This window comes from Cryptomeria japonica, chromosome 5 (assembly GCF_030272615.1).
Source record: "Cryptomeria japonica chromosome 5, Sugi_1.0, whole genome shotgun sequence".
Classification (NCBI taxonomy): Eukaryota; Viridiplantae; Streptophyta; class Pinopsida; order Cupressales; family Cupressaceae; genus Cryptomeria; species Cryptomeria japonica.
Window position 1 is genome coordinate 83,427,170 of NC_081409.1, and position 18,476 is coordinate 83,445,645.

At 37.4% G+C, this 18,476-nt stretch overlaps 1 protein-coding gene across 1 annotated transcript; it reads left to right on the plus strand.

Annotated features, from left to right (window-relative positions):
* The first annotated feature begins 2,130 nt into the window (after positions 1–2,130).
* Positions 2,131–17,493, plus strand: LOC131855979 (wall-associated receptor kinase 5-like). Its single transcript, XM_059220351.1, has 4 exons — positions 2,131–2,800; positions 15,588–15,752; positions 15,836–17,103; positions 17,371–17,493. The coding sequence occupies exons 1-3, from the start codon at positions 2,194–2,196 to the stop codon at positions 16,987–16,989; spliced, it is 1,926 nt and encodes a 641-aa protein (XP_059076334.1). The 5' UTR covers positions 2,131–2,193; the 3' UTR covers positions 16,990–17,103; positions 17,371–17,493.
* The last annotated feature ends 983 nt before the right edge of the window (positions 17,494–18,476 follow it).

Genomic DNA, 18,476 nt, shown 5'->3' on the forward strand with positions numbered 1-18,476 from the left:
TTGTTTTTTAAAGGAGAATAGGGTTACTAATGTGAAAAAGGTGGTAAAATTTTTATTCCATATAGAATTCAAAATATAGTAGGGAAAGATGTTTGGAATCCTATTAAAAAATGTGTAGGTGATTAAATATCAAAATCTCTTCTCAATTCTAGGAATTGAAAAAAAATGTTAGAATAATAGGGATTTGGACAGATAGTTCTTAGGTATCAAAATTAAAACAGATACATTAAATATGCTTACTATTCTATGTACTTTGTATGTTTGAGATATATACTTTACATACATGTTTGTGAATACTACCTACTTTTAGATGTGTGAAAATTCTAGAATTCACATGAACCTTAAATTTTGGGTATAGTATGATGCTAAAATTAGTATATCCATGCAATCTTCTATTTACTTTTATGCTTACTTTGGAGAAAGTATCTTGACAAATGAAATGATTTTCTGTAAAGTTGGATACCTTATCTAATTTGAAGTGTCTTGGAAATGTAACTTATTTAGTGCTAGGTATTTCATAAATTCTAGAAAGACAAATGTATTTGCAATCATAACTCGATTATCAATATTATCTAGTGAAACATACAACCTATTCTTTAACAACTACTATCTTTGAGTTTCTTACCATCTACTCTTATGTTGTTATAACTAAATTATCATTTAAACTTTTTTACACTCTTTAATTCAAATTTGTTTACCTAAAAACAATATTGTTACAAACATAAAATCAATTCTCCCTTGGCATCCCCCCACCTTTTAATGCATCTCTTTGACAAATTTAGAGCTTCAAAATACACCTTGAAATGTGTGCATGATTGAACACATTAAAGGACAAAAGTAAATGGGAAATTGCATAATATGCTAATTTCATCATTCAAAACAATATGGAAGTAAACCTTGGATCATGAGAGTGATGGATAATACAAAGGTGATAGAATTTCTGACAAAGGCAACAATTTAGTCTTTTGTTGCAAAGATCTCATAAGTTCTTGAGCAGATTGTTGATTCTTATCTCTCCTTCTCTTATCCATGTTTTGTGGATATCGTTTGTACCAACTTGATTGTTGATTCTCATCTCTCCTCTTTTTATCTATCTTTTGTGCATATCTTTGTACCAACTTCCTTGACAATACTAAAAAATTAGATAAGTTGCAACAAATAGAAAAAAATGCATATATTACTAGTTTGAATTCTATAGATAATTTTACTTAGAATAAAAACATAAATAAATTGAAAAAAATGAATAAAATTGTAATTCCATATAAAATATAAAATATATAATATATAACCCAAAAATATTGTTTTAATTCATGACAAAGAATGGAGTGCAAATGATTATATTCTGCATCCAAAATAATGATTATCCTTGTTAGCATCCTTAACAAGGGCGGAGGAAGTTAAAAGCTGGCAAGGGCATGTAAATAAAGAAAAGCTTCGAAAATGTTGATCACTTCACGTTATACCATATCTTTACACGCAAGAAGCGCAGATGATTCTTTTCCACATAAAATAAAATACATTGTGTGAATTTTATTTTACTTTTATTTTAAGAAGACGGAAAGTTCCTCCGTCGATTGCAATTCTGTGTGTGGAATCATTACGAAGCTTGGTAGGTACTTTAATATCGTAAAGTTTGAATTTCTCAACCGAATTTCTTTTGTTCACTATACTGTAGACCCCGATATTTGGACGCGTTAGTGGTAGAAACTCACTTTACTCCTTACAACTTTGTCTTTGGTCACGAATGTAATATTAATTTGCTGTATTTTAAAACGAATAAAATCATCTTGGAGATTTGTCAGCATTTAGGGGTAGGTGCTTACCAAAGTCTTCTGCTGTTGTCCATTCAACCATGCACTCTGCTATTTATTTCACCGGGCTGTTCATCCTATTAACATCCTCAAACATAAGATGTTGTTGCAAACGCAAATGGATTGCAGAGTAGTGGTTCGCTTTCTAATTTGTGTCTGTATTCCTGAAAAGTGTGGTTCGCTTTACTGGTGCGAAATGTGTTCCTGAAAAGTGTGGTTCGATGAATGTGAGCTACCCTTTCTGGATTAAAAATTCTCATTGTGGATACCCTGGCTTTCAGGTCACATGTAGGAAGGATCCAGATAGTGGGATGCTCCATTCTTTACTGCCTACTCCGGTAATTATACTGACGAGTATCTTCAAGGCTTCTACTATAGGATTATGGAGATCGATTATACCGGTTCTCTCATCATAAATTCTTCTACCATCTTGGCTCACTCATGTACTTCAAACAGTAGCGATTCAGTTTTCTTTCAGCCACCTTCAGATGGGCCTTTCACTATTTCCATGTCCAATAAGTTCGTAGTTATTGGCTGCAACACGGTCGGTACCTACAAATATGAGGATGGGGGAGAGGCGCGATGTGTATCAACATGTGATTCTCAAAATGATCCGCAATACTGCCGTTATGGCTGTTGTGAAATTACACTCCCAGATAACTGGCCGTCGTTAAATTTCACTGGCGGCGGTTTGTTTAGTTTGGAGAACACTACTACTTGTGGCTTCTCAACCATATTGGAACCCTCCACCTTCACTATTGTCGACAATAACACAACGCTCTTTTGGGGTGATGGCCTCAAGGCTTACTATGGTCTCCGCCTTAACTGGGGTATTGGCCTTCAGAATTGTTCCATGGCTAAAGCAACTGCGAATTATTCTTGCTCCTCCAAAGCTGAATGTATTGACTCCCCTTCTGAACAAGGACACGTATGCAGATGCCTCCCTGGATATGAAGGATATGGTTACTCTAATGGCACAGATTGCACAGGTATTATCTCCGCACTTTTGTTAGTGATTGTACGTTAGGAAATAGGAAATCATCACAAACAATATCAAAACTAATCATAATAGCTCAATCACAAAAGCATTGCAATGATCTATCCTAAACACACTATCAATAGAGACATGAAAACAAAGCATACAAAACTAGAAATTAAGCAAACCAAAGGTATGATTTGAATGCTCCTTCATGCGGCTCCATTGTTCTTCTTTCTTCTCCAAATAGCTTTGTTGTGGATCTCACCTACTAGTGCATGATCATGATTTGGAAGCAAGTAAACAAGATGATTGCTCAAGAGTACTCGAAGCGTGATTGATTAGAAATTCGATAATCTGATTAGGTGTTCAAAATACGATCAATTGGGGGTTTTGATTGAAGAAATTCATCCAATTTATAGACAAATTGGAGAGATGAACAAATTAGCATGATAGTGATTCGAATGGAAATTCAAATCAAGAATAGCAAAATTATGACATGTCTATGACAAATTATGCACTTTCTATGCAAAATTTGATTGATTGATAATTCATGACAATTTATGACAAATTTCTATGTCATTCCCATGAAATTAGGAGAAAAATAGGAGAAAATTGAAATTAGAAATTAGGAAATTAGAAAAATGAAATTGATAAAAATTAGGAATTAGAAATTGATGGAAAATAGGAAATTAGGTAAATTAATTAATAATTTGTCATTTATTAATTAATTCACAAAAAGAGGAATAATTAGCCAATTAAATGAACATTTAATTGTGATGAGAAGACTTAGGATAAATAAATAATTTATTAATCCTACAAAGAGAAATGACAAACAGGTTTAAATGATTAAATCATAAAACCTTAGAAGATGAATTAGCAATGCAAAGGATGACAATTAGGTCTAGATGAAAGATAATTAATGTCCATCATGATTTTGAATTGATAAATGACCAATGCGATAAATGATTTGATTGATAAATGCGCCAATTGCCGAGGAACAATGACTAATTGATCCAAATTGACATGATTGAGAAAGACGATGACGATCGATGACAAAATAGATTGAAAATGACCATGATCGATGACAAATCGATCGCAAAATGACAAGATTGAAAAATGACAATGATCGATGACAAATCAATCGCCAGATGACAAAATTGATAAGAGGACAAAACCCTAATTAGGATTGACGATGTCCAAAATGATGACAAATGAGCACACACATTGATGCGACAGGATAAGATTGACCAAAATTATGACTGCAGATTGTTGTCGACAAGACCAATTCGAAAGCGATAAAAAAATGAGGAATGCAGAAGAAGGACTCGATGCTTACAAATGATAAAGACCAAGTGCGCAACATAGAAGAAATGTAATGCGATGCAAGAACCCTAAAATAAGGCAATGCGCAAATGTTAATGTATGACTCCGCAAGCATTGACCATTTTTAGGTGTCTACATTTTGCCCCTCTTTGAGACAATGCGATTCTAAGCGTTGTTTCAAAGAACAATAAAGAAAATGCCCCAGACAATGATAATGACATATGCATGCCCCCTCGAGGAATTGGCCGGAAACATGGAGAAAAGAGGCCAATTGATCGATAAAAATGATAGGATCGAACGGACTGACAATCGGAGATCAGATGCATGAAGGACAAGCAATTAAAGTGGCACAAGACCGTGACCAACATAAGATGGAGAGGACGCACGTCCATCTATGCACTGACAAAGATCTATAAATGGGACCAAGAGAGTGAAAAGTGCTCATTTGCACTAGCCAAAGAGGAGAATTTGTTGCTCTGGACAAGGACACTTGCAGAGAGATGGCGAACATTCCAGTGGCAGATCACCTTGGAGAATGTGTACGTACTTACAGACAATCGAACGATGCAGGAGCAGTGGTATGGATCTCAAAAACCCATGGTTTCAATTTCATGAATTTTGATTGCTTGCGGGACATTGCGGGGCCCACAGGGGATGCCAAAAAAGACTCCTGCGCTTGTGTAGGGCGAATCCTGCACTTGTGTAGGGTTTTCTGCGCTTGTGTAGGGAGACAAAGGCGCAGGTTACCTAACACAGGCGCAGGTTCCTTGACACAGGCGCAATTGTGCAATGTAAACCCTAATTTTGGTTAAAATGACATGCAAATGATCCGAAAAGGGGGGATAAGGGTAGGATAGGTCAGATTAGATGAAAAACACCCTGATTTGGACATGAAACAAGGAAATGCAGCCCGTAGGAGCAAACGCTAATACTAACAAAATGTGCCCCAATTGTGATGCAGAGTCGACAGTATCCGTTGATCACACGGGAGAACTGACCAGACTGTTTCATGCTACGACATAGACTCAGGAGCACAGACAGAGATATCTTAGCAGGACTTGGGATATATTACATCACATTCATGCCCGAGCTTAGGGCAAACACAAGATTGCTGACCGCATTGGCAGAGCGATGGCATTCGGAGACCTCCTCATTCCATTTGGCGACTGGTGAGGCGACTGTGACATTAGAGGATGTATGGCACATCCTCCGCATTCCGATACATGGGGAGATGGTAGAGTATGACCCAGTGACAGGGAAAGATGCGTTATGCAGGCTATTCGAGTGCGAGGCAGATGACCTTGAGATTGTCGAGAGAGAGATCCGCTGGGAGACTATGGCAGTAGAGTATGATCAGTGATGTGTGGTGACAGCAGTGGTGATAGCATGCTTGCTAGCAGGGGATAGACGAGGACATGGATTCCCTATTGGATGAGGAAGAGTGCTAGAGCAGATGACGACAGAGGGGACAGTGTACACGTGGGGACCATGTGTGCTTGCTATGCTGTATTTTCAGCTGCATCAGATAGCATATCAGGGAGTTCAGACTCTGAGCTGTGGAGTCACATTGCTACAGGTATGGGCATTTGAGCAGATAGCCATATGTCGACCGATTACAGAGAGACGGGTTGTACCACACCGACCATATGTGTATTGCTATGGGGGAGCACTGAGACAGGGTCCATTTGGATACATATTGTACTGGCGACATGAGCTAGACAGACTGAGAGAGTTCACATGGAGGCCATATCTTGATTGCCCTGGATGGTCAGATGATCATGATGAGCTACCGTATTGCAGATAGGAGAGGTACCTGATTGGGCGACCAGTGAATCGCTAGAGAGTGATTGAGATGTACCTACCAGAGAGAGTCAGACGACAGTTTGGAGAGAGGCAGGATGTACCTAGGAGGATGGCTCAGGTTGCCCGATCTCACAGAGAGACGAGTCAGTGGGGGAGTATGATTTAGCCACACATAGCATATGCTGACTTCTCTCAGCTACAACAGAGATAGTGGGATTGGAGGTCAGATGTGGTCGATGCCGGGACGACAGAGGAGTATGAGATATGGTTTGCATGACGACAGCCAGTGCCATTGACAGATCCGGATATTCCAGTACCGAGGCGATAGGAGGACTTCCCACTCATAGGAGAGGAGGGAGATGAGGATGACAAGGAGGATGAAGGTGGGGATGATGATGAGGAGGATGACGAGGATGGAGGTGATAGTGGGGAGGATGAGGACGGAGATGATGGGCCAGATTTAGGCGATCAGGAGGCATTGCATGATATATCCATAGAGCCGGAGACAGCTAGGATAGAGGAGATTGAGATGTGCAGGGCTACCATAGCGAGTCAGCAGGATCACATTGTGACATTAGAGAGATAGAATTCTATCTTGAGGAGAGAGAAGGATCAGTTCAAAGTAGAGATAGCTAGATTGATAGCGGCTCGAGATACGGCAATAGCACAGGCACAATGAGAAGAACAGAGAGTCACTGAGTACATTGGGTCGATTAAGGATGCCAGTGCACGTGAGATGGCACAGATGTTGGTAGAGACCAAAGAGGAGATACGCCATTAGAGGACACTATATGAGAGTGCAGTTCCACCAGAGCAGAGAGCAGTGTCATATCGGGCACGATCGAGGACAGAGAGCAGGGCATGCTCTCGGAGGTCAGTGAGCAGCATGGGGGTGAGTGGACCTATGAGACCACCATAGCCAGGACCAGGAGGGCCATCATCTTTGAGACATGGCAAGGATGAGGAGGATAGAGGGAGCACCCAGTGATAGAGGCACGTGCTCCTTAGGACAGACACAGATGACATATGTAGTTTGACATTATGTAGTCAGCCTACAGGCCATACTTAGGACAAACAGTCCGATTTTGTACTCTGAGATTATTATGATATGTGATATGATATGCATCGACCTGATGGGATGCAATGTGTTATGACTTATGGTTATTGTTCATGTATGGATGACTTATGCACTTGTTTATGAACATGTATGGATGTATTTTCTTGTATTTTGGATGTATTGATGATATGAAATGGATAAAATGCTTGATATGATGCTCGATGGGATGCAAATGTACTAGCCAATGTATACAGGATGCAGCATATGTGTGGAGATCGGAGCACTAGACCAGACTGACTATCCAAACTGACGGAAGAAATGTTAGTAAGAAGAAATGAAACAGAGGATAGTTAGAGATGAAGAAAAACTTGCTTTCAGTAATGCACTTTGTAGGTGAGAACCTTTATTTTTATGTAGCAAAATGGATGCGTAGCATCATGGCATTGAAGGCTAGAGCTGAAATGCAACCCTTTTTGCAAAAGACAGACACATCACAGACAAAAAGCAATCACAATCAAAAAAAAGAAAGGGACCATGAGCCATCCTGGTCACTCTAAATCACTCAGTGACATCATCGAGCAACATAGGAGCATGAACGAAGCCAAAGATAAATCAATAAAAAGATAAGATGCACAAAGTCAAGCAAATCAAACAAACATCTTGATCTTCATTGTCAAAAGTTGAAAGTGTTGATGAGACGATCATGCTGTCTGGTTTCAGGACATGTGGTACCCCGTCTAAGACAGGACACAGTCTGGTTTCGAGTATACCACACCCTGTATAAGACTCATGATAGTAGGAACAAGGACAAATGATTTTGATGTTGATTGATTGATATGACAATTGGGATCAGGTTGAATGTTTGGTTTGATTGAAAAAGTTCATCTGTTAAGGCATGATTGCATTTAAAGCACAGTGTGATTGTGTGTCATTGGAGGGATGCTCAGTGATCTGTTTTTGTGCACAAAGAGATCATTTATTACAACATGCTTGTTTTTTAGGAGTTTTATAATTTTTTTGTTTGTTTTTTCAAGACTTTATTTAGTTTTTAGGGATTTTTTCAGGACATTTTTTGATTTTTATGGATTTTTTTTCAGGACATTATTTGATTTTTAGGGATTTTTTCAGGACATTTTTTGATTTTTATGGATTTTTTTTCAGGACATTTTTTGATTTTTATGGATTTTTTTTCAGGACATTATTTGATTTTGAGAAATTTTGCCCCCAGTGTCTAGCAAGGCAAGGAATATGATAGGTGAATAAATAGGCTTTCCGAAATGATGGTGGATAGAGGGAAGACAAAGGCCTTTTATTATGGAGACAATGCTGATGCAATTTTCAAGGGCTATGGCATGATGGGACAAGAGACTGGATATGACAATGTAAAGCAGTGACATGGCATGAGGGACATGTCAAGAGGTTTTTGAAACCATGTTTAAATTTTGTGTCTTTATGTCAGATCAAGATCAAGGAATGAAAAAAAAAGAGTGTATGGATAGTGATAAGATATGGATACGATAAGCAAGACCAAGAATGGATAAGGGACATGGACTGAAGGTCGGGATAGGATACAGGATGGTGGCAGAAAGTCGCAATACGCCAGGGAATATGGATGAAAGGTTATAATAAGCAAATGGATAAATGACCAAAAGCTATGATGGACTAAAAGCTGCAAACAAGATGATGCTCATGAAGATCCTCAGCCTTGTCAAGATCAAAGGTGGAAAAGGAAACTGGACATGAGGGACAATAGGATAATGGAGGGTAATGACAGGGGTTCGATAGGATAATGGAACAATGATGGACAAAATAATATGATAAGATAAAACCTGCCCCCAAGTGTGGTGTGCAAGAAGTTCATAAATTACGCATGATGCCTGTTTGCCAGGTTTTCATCATGGTACTTGCCCAAGGCACCTGTTTGCCAGGTTTTCACCAGTGGACGAATTATTTTTGCTTTACTTTTTTTTTCTTTCTTTTTTTTTGGATTTTGACTTTTTTCAATAGAAGATGGACACATGATAGGGGATGGAAGGACTCAAGCGTCTGTTTGTTTGGATAGTAGCCTTGAAAAAAAATGGATTATGACCTTTAAAAGTATGCTCAAAGATGTTGGTAGAATAAGGACATGGAAAATAAGATGAAACTAAGGTGAGAATTTATGCAAAGGATTGGATAAAAGGGATCGAAGGATGGAAAATATGCATTGGATAATGGATAGGGTATTGGAAGAACTGGGCTTCAGTGGATGGAAATGAAGGCAAGATCAACATTGGCACACACCTTGAGGGGTGATGGACTGATGGAGGACAAATGTATTTTGGATATTGAGATTTTGACGAAGGAACGACTATGGATTTTGGGACATAAGGGCCCAAAACGGATGAAGAAGGTGATGGAGGAACAATTTTGAGAGGTTTGGATGGAGGAATAGCAATTTTGGATGCCAAGTTGGATGTTTCCTTAGGCTTTTGTGCTTCAAGGAGCCGCTTAGGGATCCACATGGTTTTTGATTTTTCATGCTTTTGTGGTTCCTTGGAGTGCATTGCTTGCACAAGGGATTTAGGAACCCATATATATTTTGACTTTGCTTTATTTTTCTCAATGGGCCTTTATGGCCTTTTGGATATTTCTTTTTCTTTATAGATCATCTTGTTCTTTGTTTTGACATGTCGATTATATTGGACATGTTGATCCTTGAATACATGTGGATTGCTAGACTTATGATGCTTATACTTGGCATCCAAATTGCTTGGAGGGAGAAAGGAATGCATGGATGGATATGAATGAAATGGACTTCTTTTGGATGGATGAAATTGACTCAAGGATGTGTGCCTTTGCTGACCTTGCATAGAGGATGAAGGGATATAAGGACCTAAGATGGATGGAAAGTATGATGGGGAATGTGTATGTTTTGATTTTGATGGAGGGATACCAACACCTTGAGTGTGAGCTCTGTAGCCATGACCATTAGTATACTCTTTGATATGAAGGAGTTCTTGCTTGTGAAGGTCTACCCCTTTGCCTTTATCAATATTTTGACTAATAAGATACTCTTTGCTTTGGCAAGAAGATGCTAGTCCATTATGAGGTGGATATGATATGAGAGAAATAATGAGATCTTGAAGTGGATCGGATTGCACCAAAGTGGAAGAACCCATTATGCATGTCAAGGGTTCATGAACATCTTGCACTCACATGTTAGAATCATGAGGGGGATTAGGATAATGAGGGGGACTAGGATTGTGTAGTGGACATGGTTCAATGACAGGCTCTTCAAGAGATGGAATGGGAGAAATAATGGGATCATCAAAAGAAATGTGATCTTGGAGTGTATATGGAGGATTAGGATGCAGAGATGGAGGAACAAAAGGATCTTGTGGAGGATCTGAAGGAATAATTTGATCTTGACAAGGAGGAAGATCATTGGAATCCTCTTTAAAGGTGCTTTGCTCTTGACTTTCAATGGGATCATTGGAAAGGATGGAAAGGATATCTTGATCTGTCTCAGGAAGTGGAATGTCAATGGGATTTGAAAGGACATTGTGTTCATGAAATGGAAGGGGATCATTTGGGATTGGATGAGCTGGGATATCTTGATCTTGCTCGGGGAATGGAGTGTCAATAGGACTTTGGATATGATGGACAAGAATAGGGGAATCATCATGAGTGTCTGGGAAGATGAGATCCTGGTCAACTATTGGATAGGATGATAAGGTTTTGGGATCTTGATCTTGATCTGTTTTAACACGTGTTTCTTCATGCTCTAAATTATCCTCTTGACATGAGGTTGGACTTTGGATATGCATGGAGGATTCTGACAAGGAATCAATGCTTTGGCCTAAAGGAAATGCACTTTGAATATTTGTGATGGATTTTGGCAAGGAATCAATGCTTGAACATGAGGAAGAGGGACTTTGAATGGGGTCCTCTAAAATAGGTAATGGCAATAAAGTGCATGGTGGCATTGGGTCTTGTATTTCTGAAACATGACAAGGATGTGCATCATGAATTGGATTGTCTTGGTAATCAATTATGGATAGCTCTTGGATAATTGCATCCTTGGGTGTATTGTTTGATGAGGACAATATGGAAGGTTCTTGTGAAACTTCTAAAGGTGTAGGGATAGATGCCACTGGAGAGTCAATTTATTTGTGGGGGGATGAGGCATTGCTAGACATAAGTGTATTATTTTGATCTTCCTCAAAGAACTCACTTGGTAATTTCCTTAAGAGCATTGCAATAAAGCCACCTTTGTTTCGGGGTTTTGACATGATTGGATCTAGAATTTGAACTTGTTTGGCAAGGAGTTGGTTCTGATCTAATGTCATGTTTTGATATTGGACTTGGTTCAATTGTTCTGACATGTTTGAAACTTGGGTTGGTGTGTGCTGCAACCTTTGTTTTTGAATTTGTAATTGTGGTTGTTGACATTGATATGTTGATTGAACTTGTTGATATTCCACCATTGGTTGAACTATTTGTGGACATTGTATAGTTGGTTGGACATATTGTTGAAATTGGACCATTGGTTGTATATGTTGAACAATTGGTTGAACCATTGGTTGTGATGGTTGAAAATCTGATTGATAGTAAAAACCTTCTTGTTCTTGATGTGGAGGCACATAATGTTGAAATTGATGTTGTCTCTTTGCTTGAAATTGTTTCATCATCTCTATTTGTGAGAGGAGAGCTGGTATGTTTGATCGTTCAAGAAGAGATCTTACATCAATTGGCTCAATCTTTGGATTTCGACCTAGAAGTTTTCAAAACATTTTGGACATTTGTGATCTATTCTTCTCAATGTTTTTCACTCTTTGTTCCAAAATCTCCTCTTCTTGAGCTAGTTTCTCCTCTAGTTTTTGTATTTGGAGACTTGTTTCATCATAACAAGTTTGATCAATATTGCCTTGTTGTTGGGTTGGATAGAATTGTGATTGCATTGTCGGTTGATACGTCAAACTTTGTTGCATCATTGGTGCTTGGAACCTTGTTTAAATAGACATGTCACTATGCAATGTTTTTGGGATTTTTGATTTTAAAAGGATGATGTATGATATGCAACTAAATGCAACCTAGATAGACGAAAATGCAATCTATGGCAAGAATGCAACCTATGTTTTTGTTCTTTTTGAAGATTTTGACAAAATTTTGAAATGCAAATCTAAAAAGAGACCCTTAGGAAATTGAAATGATGTCTAGACCTCAAAGGACAAAAGGACCAAGTGACAAAAGGACAAAATGACAATGTCTCCCCTATATGCTTGGATACTAAGCTAGGTTTGACGAAATGATAATGATGACAAAAGGACAAAAGGTTTGATAAGGTCTAGACTTCCTAACAATGACTTAAGCTTTATCAAAGATTTGGATTACTCAAGTATGACAAGACCTAGTTTTTGAGACTATATGCAAAGGGACAATTGCTATGATATGATAATGACTTAAGCTTAATGAAGAGACTTAGGGTATACAAATATGAATGTATGACAATGGTATGACTTTAATGCAAGAGGACATATGCAAATGGATGACTCTTATTGATATGCAAAGGAGTATGACTCAGGTGAAACCTAACCTTGGTACTTGACAATGAATTTTGCAAAATGCAACCTAGGATGAACCTAAATCTAAGTGACATGAATGTTGAGACAAGATTTTGACAAATGTTTGACAACCATGTTTGAAGGTGTTTTGAACTTTGTTGGATGAAATGTTCTTGTGTTTAATCTTGTTTGGAATCAATTTGCCTTGTTCTTGAAACGAGATACAATTCAACTTTTGACAAGCAAAGAATACAAGATATTTCAACTTAGACTCAAGACAATCATGCTCGTTCCCACATTTCTTATGGTAAGCAAGGACATTAGGTACTTGAGAGGTAGACTCATTATGGGATTCAAGGAGAATACATAGATGCTTGACCCCACGGGCTCCCCTCCATGGCACTCACTTCTCAGGGCAGCCAAGCATCAGTCCCCATGGAAATCTCCCCATGGCGAACTTAGTATCTCTTCCAAGTATCCGAACTTGTCCTTCTCAAGCAACTAGAAGGGTTTTTGGCCTCTAAAAACAAGGTGTTTAGTAAGGATTTCTGTTAAGCGTTACTCCTTGATGTCACGCAAGCGTGATTGAGACATTAAGCCCATCAAGATACCAAACAAATGTAATCGCGCAAGCACGATTTAGACCAAGAGCCCCTACTTAGATGTTGATATGAGAAAGAGTTCAAGGGTCATCACTTCCCAAGTAACTGCAATTCCCACGTAACCCTTCCTTCAAAGCTTTCGCCCATCAGGTATTTGTTTATAGTGAGTTAGAATGCCAAGGTATTCTAGCCGTACTCACTTTGGGTCGTTCCCTTCTCACGATTATCACTTGCTTGCAAAAGCAAAGTGGTCGGGAAGGCAGGCCCTCTAAAGGTGATACACAATCAAAGACATGAGCATGGTATCGAAGATCTGGATTTCTGTTCACCCTAAGAAGGATGAGAGCATACTCTCCTACTCCAATGTCACACTCAACAATCAAAGCAAAAACATGTTCATTCCAACCTATTTAGAAATCACTAGGTGCCTAAAACATTAAAGACAAACACCAAGTTTAGTTGTTTCTCCAAGGCAATCTGCAAAACCCAAGTTAGAAGTTTGAGGTGTTTATTCTTTGACTATCGATTCTGCATAAAACATGTTAGTAGTTTGATTTGTTGTCTTTGCCATGCGTATGCCAAGATTCTGCACAGATAATTAGTACCAAAAACCAAAAAACAGAAAACAAAATGCAAAAAACAAGACAAGTTTCAAGTAAAACACTGCATTTTTACCTCTATTCTGGACTTTACACAGGCGCAGAACTCAGGACACAGGCGCAGAATGCATGACACAGGCGCAGAATGCATGACACAAGCACAAAATGTCTTCAACACAGGCGCAAGTTGCTTCACACATGCGCAGAAGTCCCTAGAAAACCCTGCACGACCCTGTTTTTGGGTTTTTTTGGCCTGCAAATCAACTTGAAAGCACTTAAAAACACAGTTAAGTGGTTAGATGGTTAGTGTTCACGTCGGGTTCACCAATTAATGTAGCATAGGAAATAGGAAATCATCACAAACAAATCAAAATATTAATCATAATAGCTCAATCACAAAAGCTCATTGCAATGATCTATCCTAAACACACTATCAATAGAGACATGAAAACAAAGCATACAAAACTAGAAATTAAGCAAACCAAAGGTATGATTTGAATGCTCCTTCATGCGGCTCCAATGTTCTTCTTTCTTCTCCAAATAGCTTTGTTGTGGATCTCACCTACTAGTGCATGATCATGATATGGAAGCAAGTAAACAAGATGATTGCTCAAGAGTACTCGAAGCGTGATTGATTAGAAATTCGATAATTTGATTAGGGGTTCAAAATACAATCAATTGGGGGTTTTGATTGAAGAAATTCATCCAATTTATAGACAAATTGGAGAGATGAACAAATTAGCATGATAGTGATTCGAATGGAAATTCAAATCAAGAATAGCAAAATTATGACATGTCTATGACAAATTATGCACTTTCTATGCAAAATTTGATTGATTGATAATTCATGACAATTTATGACAAATTTCTATGTCATTCCCATGAAATTAGGAGAAAAATAGGAGAGAATTGAAATTAGAAATTAGGAAATTAGAAAAATGAAATTGATAAAAATTAGGAATTAGAAATTGATGGAAAATAGGAAATTAGGTAAATTAATTAATAATTTGTCATTTATTAATTAATTCACAAAAAGAGGAATAATTAGCCAATTAAATGAACATTTAATTGCGATGAGAAGACTTAGGATAAATAAATAATTTATTAATCCTAGAGAGAGAAATGACAAACAAGTTTAAATGATTAAATCATAAAACCTTAGAAGATGAATTAGCAATGCAAAGGATGACAATTAGGTCTAGATGAAAGATAATTAATGTCGATCATGATTTTGAATTGATAAATGACCAATGTGATAAATGATTTGATTGATAAATGCGCCAATTGCCGAGGAACAATGACTAATTGATCCAAATTGACATGATTGAGAAAGACGATGATGATCGATGACAAAATAGATTGCAAGATGACAAGATTGAAAATGACCACGATCGATGACAAATCGATCGCAAAATGACAAGATTGAAAAATAACAACGATCGATGACAAATCAATCGCCAGATGACAAAATTGATAAGAGGACAAAACCCTAATTAGGATTGACGATGTCCAAAATGATGACAAATGAGCACACACATTGATGCGACAGGATAAGATTGACAAAAATTATGACTGCAGATTGTTGTCGACAAGACCAATTCGAAAGCGATAAAAAAATGAGGAATGCAGAAGAAGGACTCGATGCTTGCAAACGATAAAGATCAAGTGCGCAACATAGAAGAAATGTTAATGCGATGCAAGAACCCTAAAATAAGGCAATGCGCAAATGTTAAAGTATGACTCCGCAAACGTTGACCATTTTTAGGTGTCTACAGTGATAACCATTGATAGTATTATGTGTTGTCATCAATAATAATTTCTCTTTCAAATCTCAAATCTTCTAACCATAATGATGATGACTATTCAGATATAGACGAATGCAAAGGGTCGAATATGTGCGTTGGAGCAGAGGAAGGAGGAATATGCCACAATTTTGCAGGTACATACAATTGTTCATGTGCAGGAGATGGTTTTCATAATGGGACAAGATGTATATCCAGAAGCTCCAACTACCTCAAACTTGCAATCATAGGTGAGCCTATAGCATGCCTCTGTATGTTTTTCAAAATAAATACAGCACATGTAGTAAAAAAAAATTGTTTGGTGAGAGTGCAGGCACTGTTTCTTCATTCGTTGGAGTTTCTATGGTAGCTTGTGGACTATTTTGGTGTTTGAGCATGCGTCGCTCGAAACATGCTAGATTGAAGAATTTTCGCCAGAATGGTGGGATACAGTTGCAGGAACGCATTGCTTCTATGGGAGGAAAAGAAAGCCTCAAAATACTTTCTGAAAGAGAGCTGGAAATGGCTTCCAATAATTTTTCAACAGAACTTGGAAAAGGTGGCTTTGCAACTGTGTACAAAGGAGTTCTTGTGAACGGTATGCCTGTAGCAATTAAAAAACCCAAATCAGTTTCTGATGAGTTTATCAATGAAATTATAGTCTTGTCCCATATTAGTCACAGGAATGTAGTGAAATTGTTTGGCTGTTGTATGGAAAGTCAATTCCCATTGCTCGTATACGAATTTGTGTCAAATGGAACAGTTTTTGATCATCTACACTCTAGAGAGAACCATTTGACATGGGAGACAAGGAGACAGATTGCCATTGAAACAGCAGAGGCAATAGCATTTGTGCACCTTCAGGCTGCTCAACCAATTTTCCATCGGGACATAAAATCTTCAAATATTTTGCTCGACAATACTTTTACACCAAAAGTAGCAGACTTTGGTCTTTCTCGACTGCGACCTTCGGATGATAGACACTTGAGCACCATGTTTGCATCTGGCACTCCAGGTTATGTGGATCCTGAGTTCGTGAGGAGCAACCAGTTTACAGATAAGAGTGACGTATTTAGCTTTGGCGAAGTTTTGGTGGAGCTTCTCACGGGTTTGAAGCCATTGCTTTCTATAGGAGGATCTACTTGTGCTCTGTATGACCATTTCTTGTCCGCAATTAATGACAACCACCTCATTGAAATTTTTGATCCTAAAGTGCTGAAAGAGGAAATCCAAGGGCAGATGGAGAATATGGCAAGATTAGCAAAAGCATGCTTGCAAGTGAAAGCAAAAGCAAGGCCATCCATGAGAGAGGTAGTGGAGGAACTTGTTTGGATAAGAGCTGCCACAAAACAGCCAGGTTTTTATGGAGATGTGAGTCTTGTCGAGCACACTGGTGATCCAAAACAAGCTAGGTCGAGTTATCATCCTTTGCCAACTACAAGTGATGGTACTTCTAAGGATCCTAGAGAGGATTATTACTACAGTTAACCATCTGTTAAGGCGATTTCTCCGGAGGGTCCTTCAACTGCATTGATTCAGATTGAGATGCCAGATATGTATGCACGATGATCCAAGCCAATGCATGACTGAAGAAGCACGCAGGTTAGACACTCTTCATGTCTTATTTCTAAGAAGCGGAAAATAAGGCTTGTCTCTTATGGCGTGCTATAGAATGGCTAACGAGCCTTTAATTACGTTTATACATGTTGTTTCTAGAAGCAATTTTATTTTCCTTTGGTATGACACAACAAATCATTTTTTTCTCTACCTGGTTGATTCAAAAGTAAGCCAAAGTTTCTTACTCTAGTATGAAGCAACAAATCATATTTACTCAGTTTATTCTTACTTTTACTCATTTTATACGTGCAGGTATTTTGCAAACAGCAGCTACTGCAGTCGCCATATGTTTAGTGTCGAGCTATTGTTACATTTTGATGTGTCCATTTAATTTTTGGTTTTGTGCAAGTATTAAATATTTTATTTGATTTCTTGTGAGAAACAAGTTGTAATTATGCACAATCCTAGTGCAGTACATTATATGGTTTTTATGGTCAGAAGGTGTTTATAAAATTTATTATCTAATCGTGATATAAGAATTCTTTATTTATAGTTCTATATGTTTTTTTGTATTAAAACCAAGCGAAACAGTTACATAGAATAAGATAATAGCACAATCAGATATACTAAAAGCATGGACAGTCATATGAGCATACGTACTACACTAACTATACTTGTGAACATGCTGAAATTTACACATGATTCTTAACTTGCATGCTCTGTTACATGAATTTATAATGACTAGATTTGTGATCATGGTCGAATTTTAAACTTGACCCTTCATTTGCTGAAGTTAGTTGCATATGTTTGACATAAAAAATGTTATTAATAGAAATAATTCACTACAAGAAGATAATTTCATGTCTCTAATCTTAAAGGTAAAGATATAATTGTGTTATGAATAATATAAATATATTATTTGTAATTTATGCATTTTATTTGATAAAAATAATAATTTATTGTGTAGTAAATATATATTTTAATTGGTTAATATACAATCATTTATTTCATTAATTAATTTTTTTATTTTAAATCTTCTAATTTATGATGTGAATGTTTAAATATTTTTTATTGTCATAATCTTTGTTTATTTAAATCATTAAATATTGTAATGGTCATAAATATTTAATCTAAAATTGGACGTAACTTCTTGTTATATTCAAATAAGGAAATGGAAATATCTATATAAATTAGAAATAAATATTAGAACTTATGTATTTACTTTGTGCATAATTCTTTAGTGTAAAATATGAAGACGAAAGCTTCAACACTAGGTTGTTGGGTTTTTTAGACTCAACAAAGAATTTAATTATATAAAAGGACCTAAAAACACAAAAACTATAGAAACATAATGCTAAATTATTAACTATGTCCTTGGTTTCATACAATTAGCTGTGATGTATTTTTGGTGTTGGATT

What these genes read in the sequence shown, in the direction of transcription:
- LOC131855979 (XM_059220351.1), top strand. Translation starts at nt 2,194, where the DNA reads ATGGAGATCGATTATACCGGTTCTCTCATCATAAATTCTTCTACCATC. An exon ending in TAATGGCACAGATTGCACAG is followed by an intron (nt 2,801 to 15,587) that starts GTATTATCTCCG and finishes ATGACTATTCAG; the next exon opens with ATATAGACGAATGCAAAGGG. An exon ending in CCTCAAACTTGCAATCATAG is followed by an intron (nt 15,753 to 15,835) that starts GTGAGCCTATAG and finishes GTGAGAGTGCAG; the next exon opens with GCACTGTTTCTTCATTCGTT.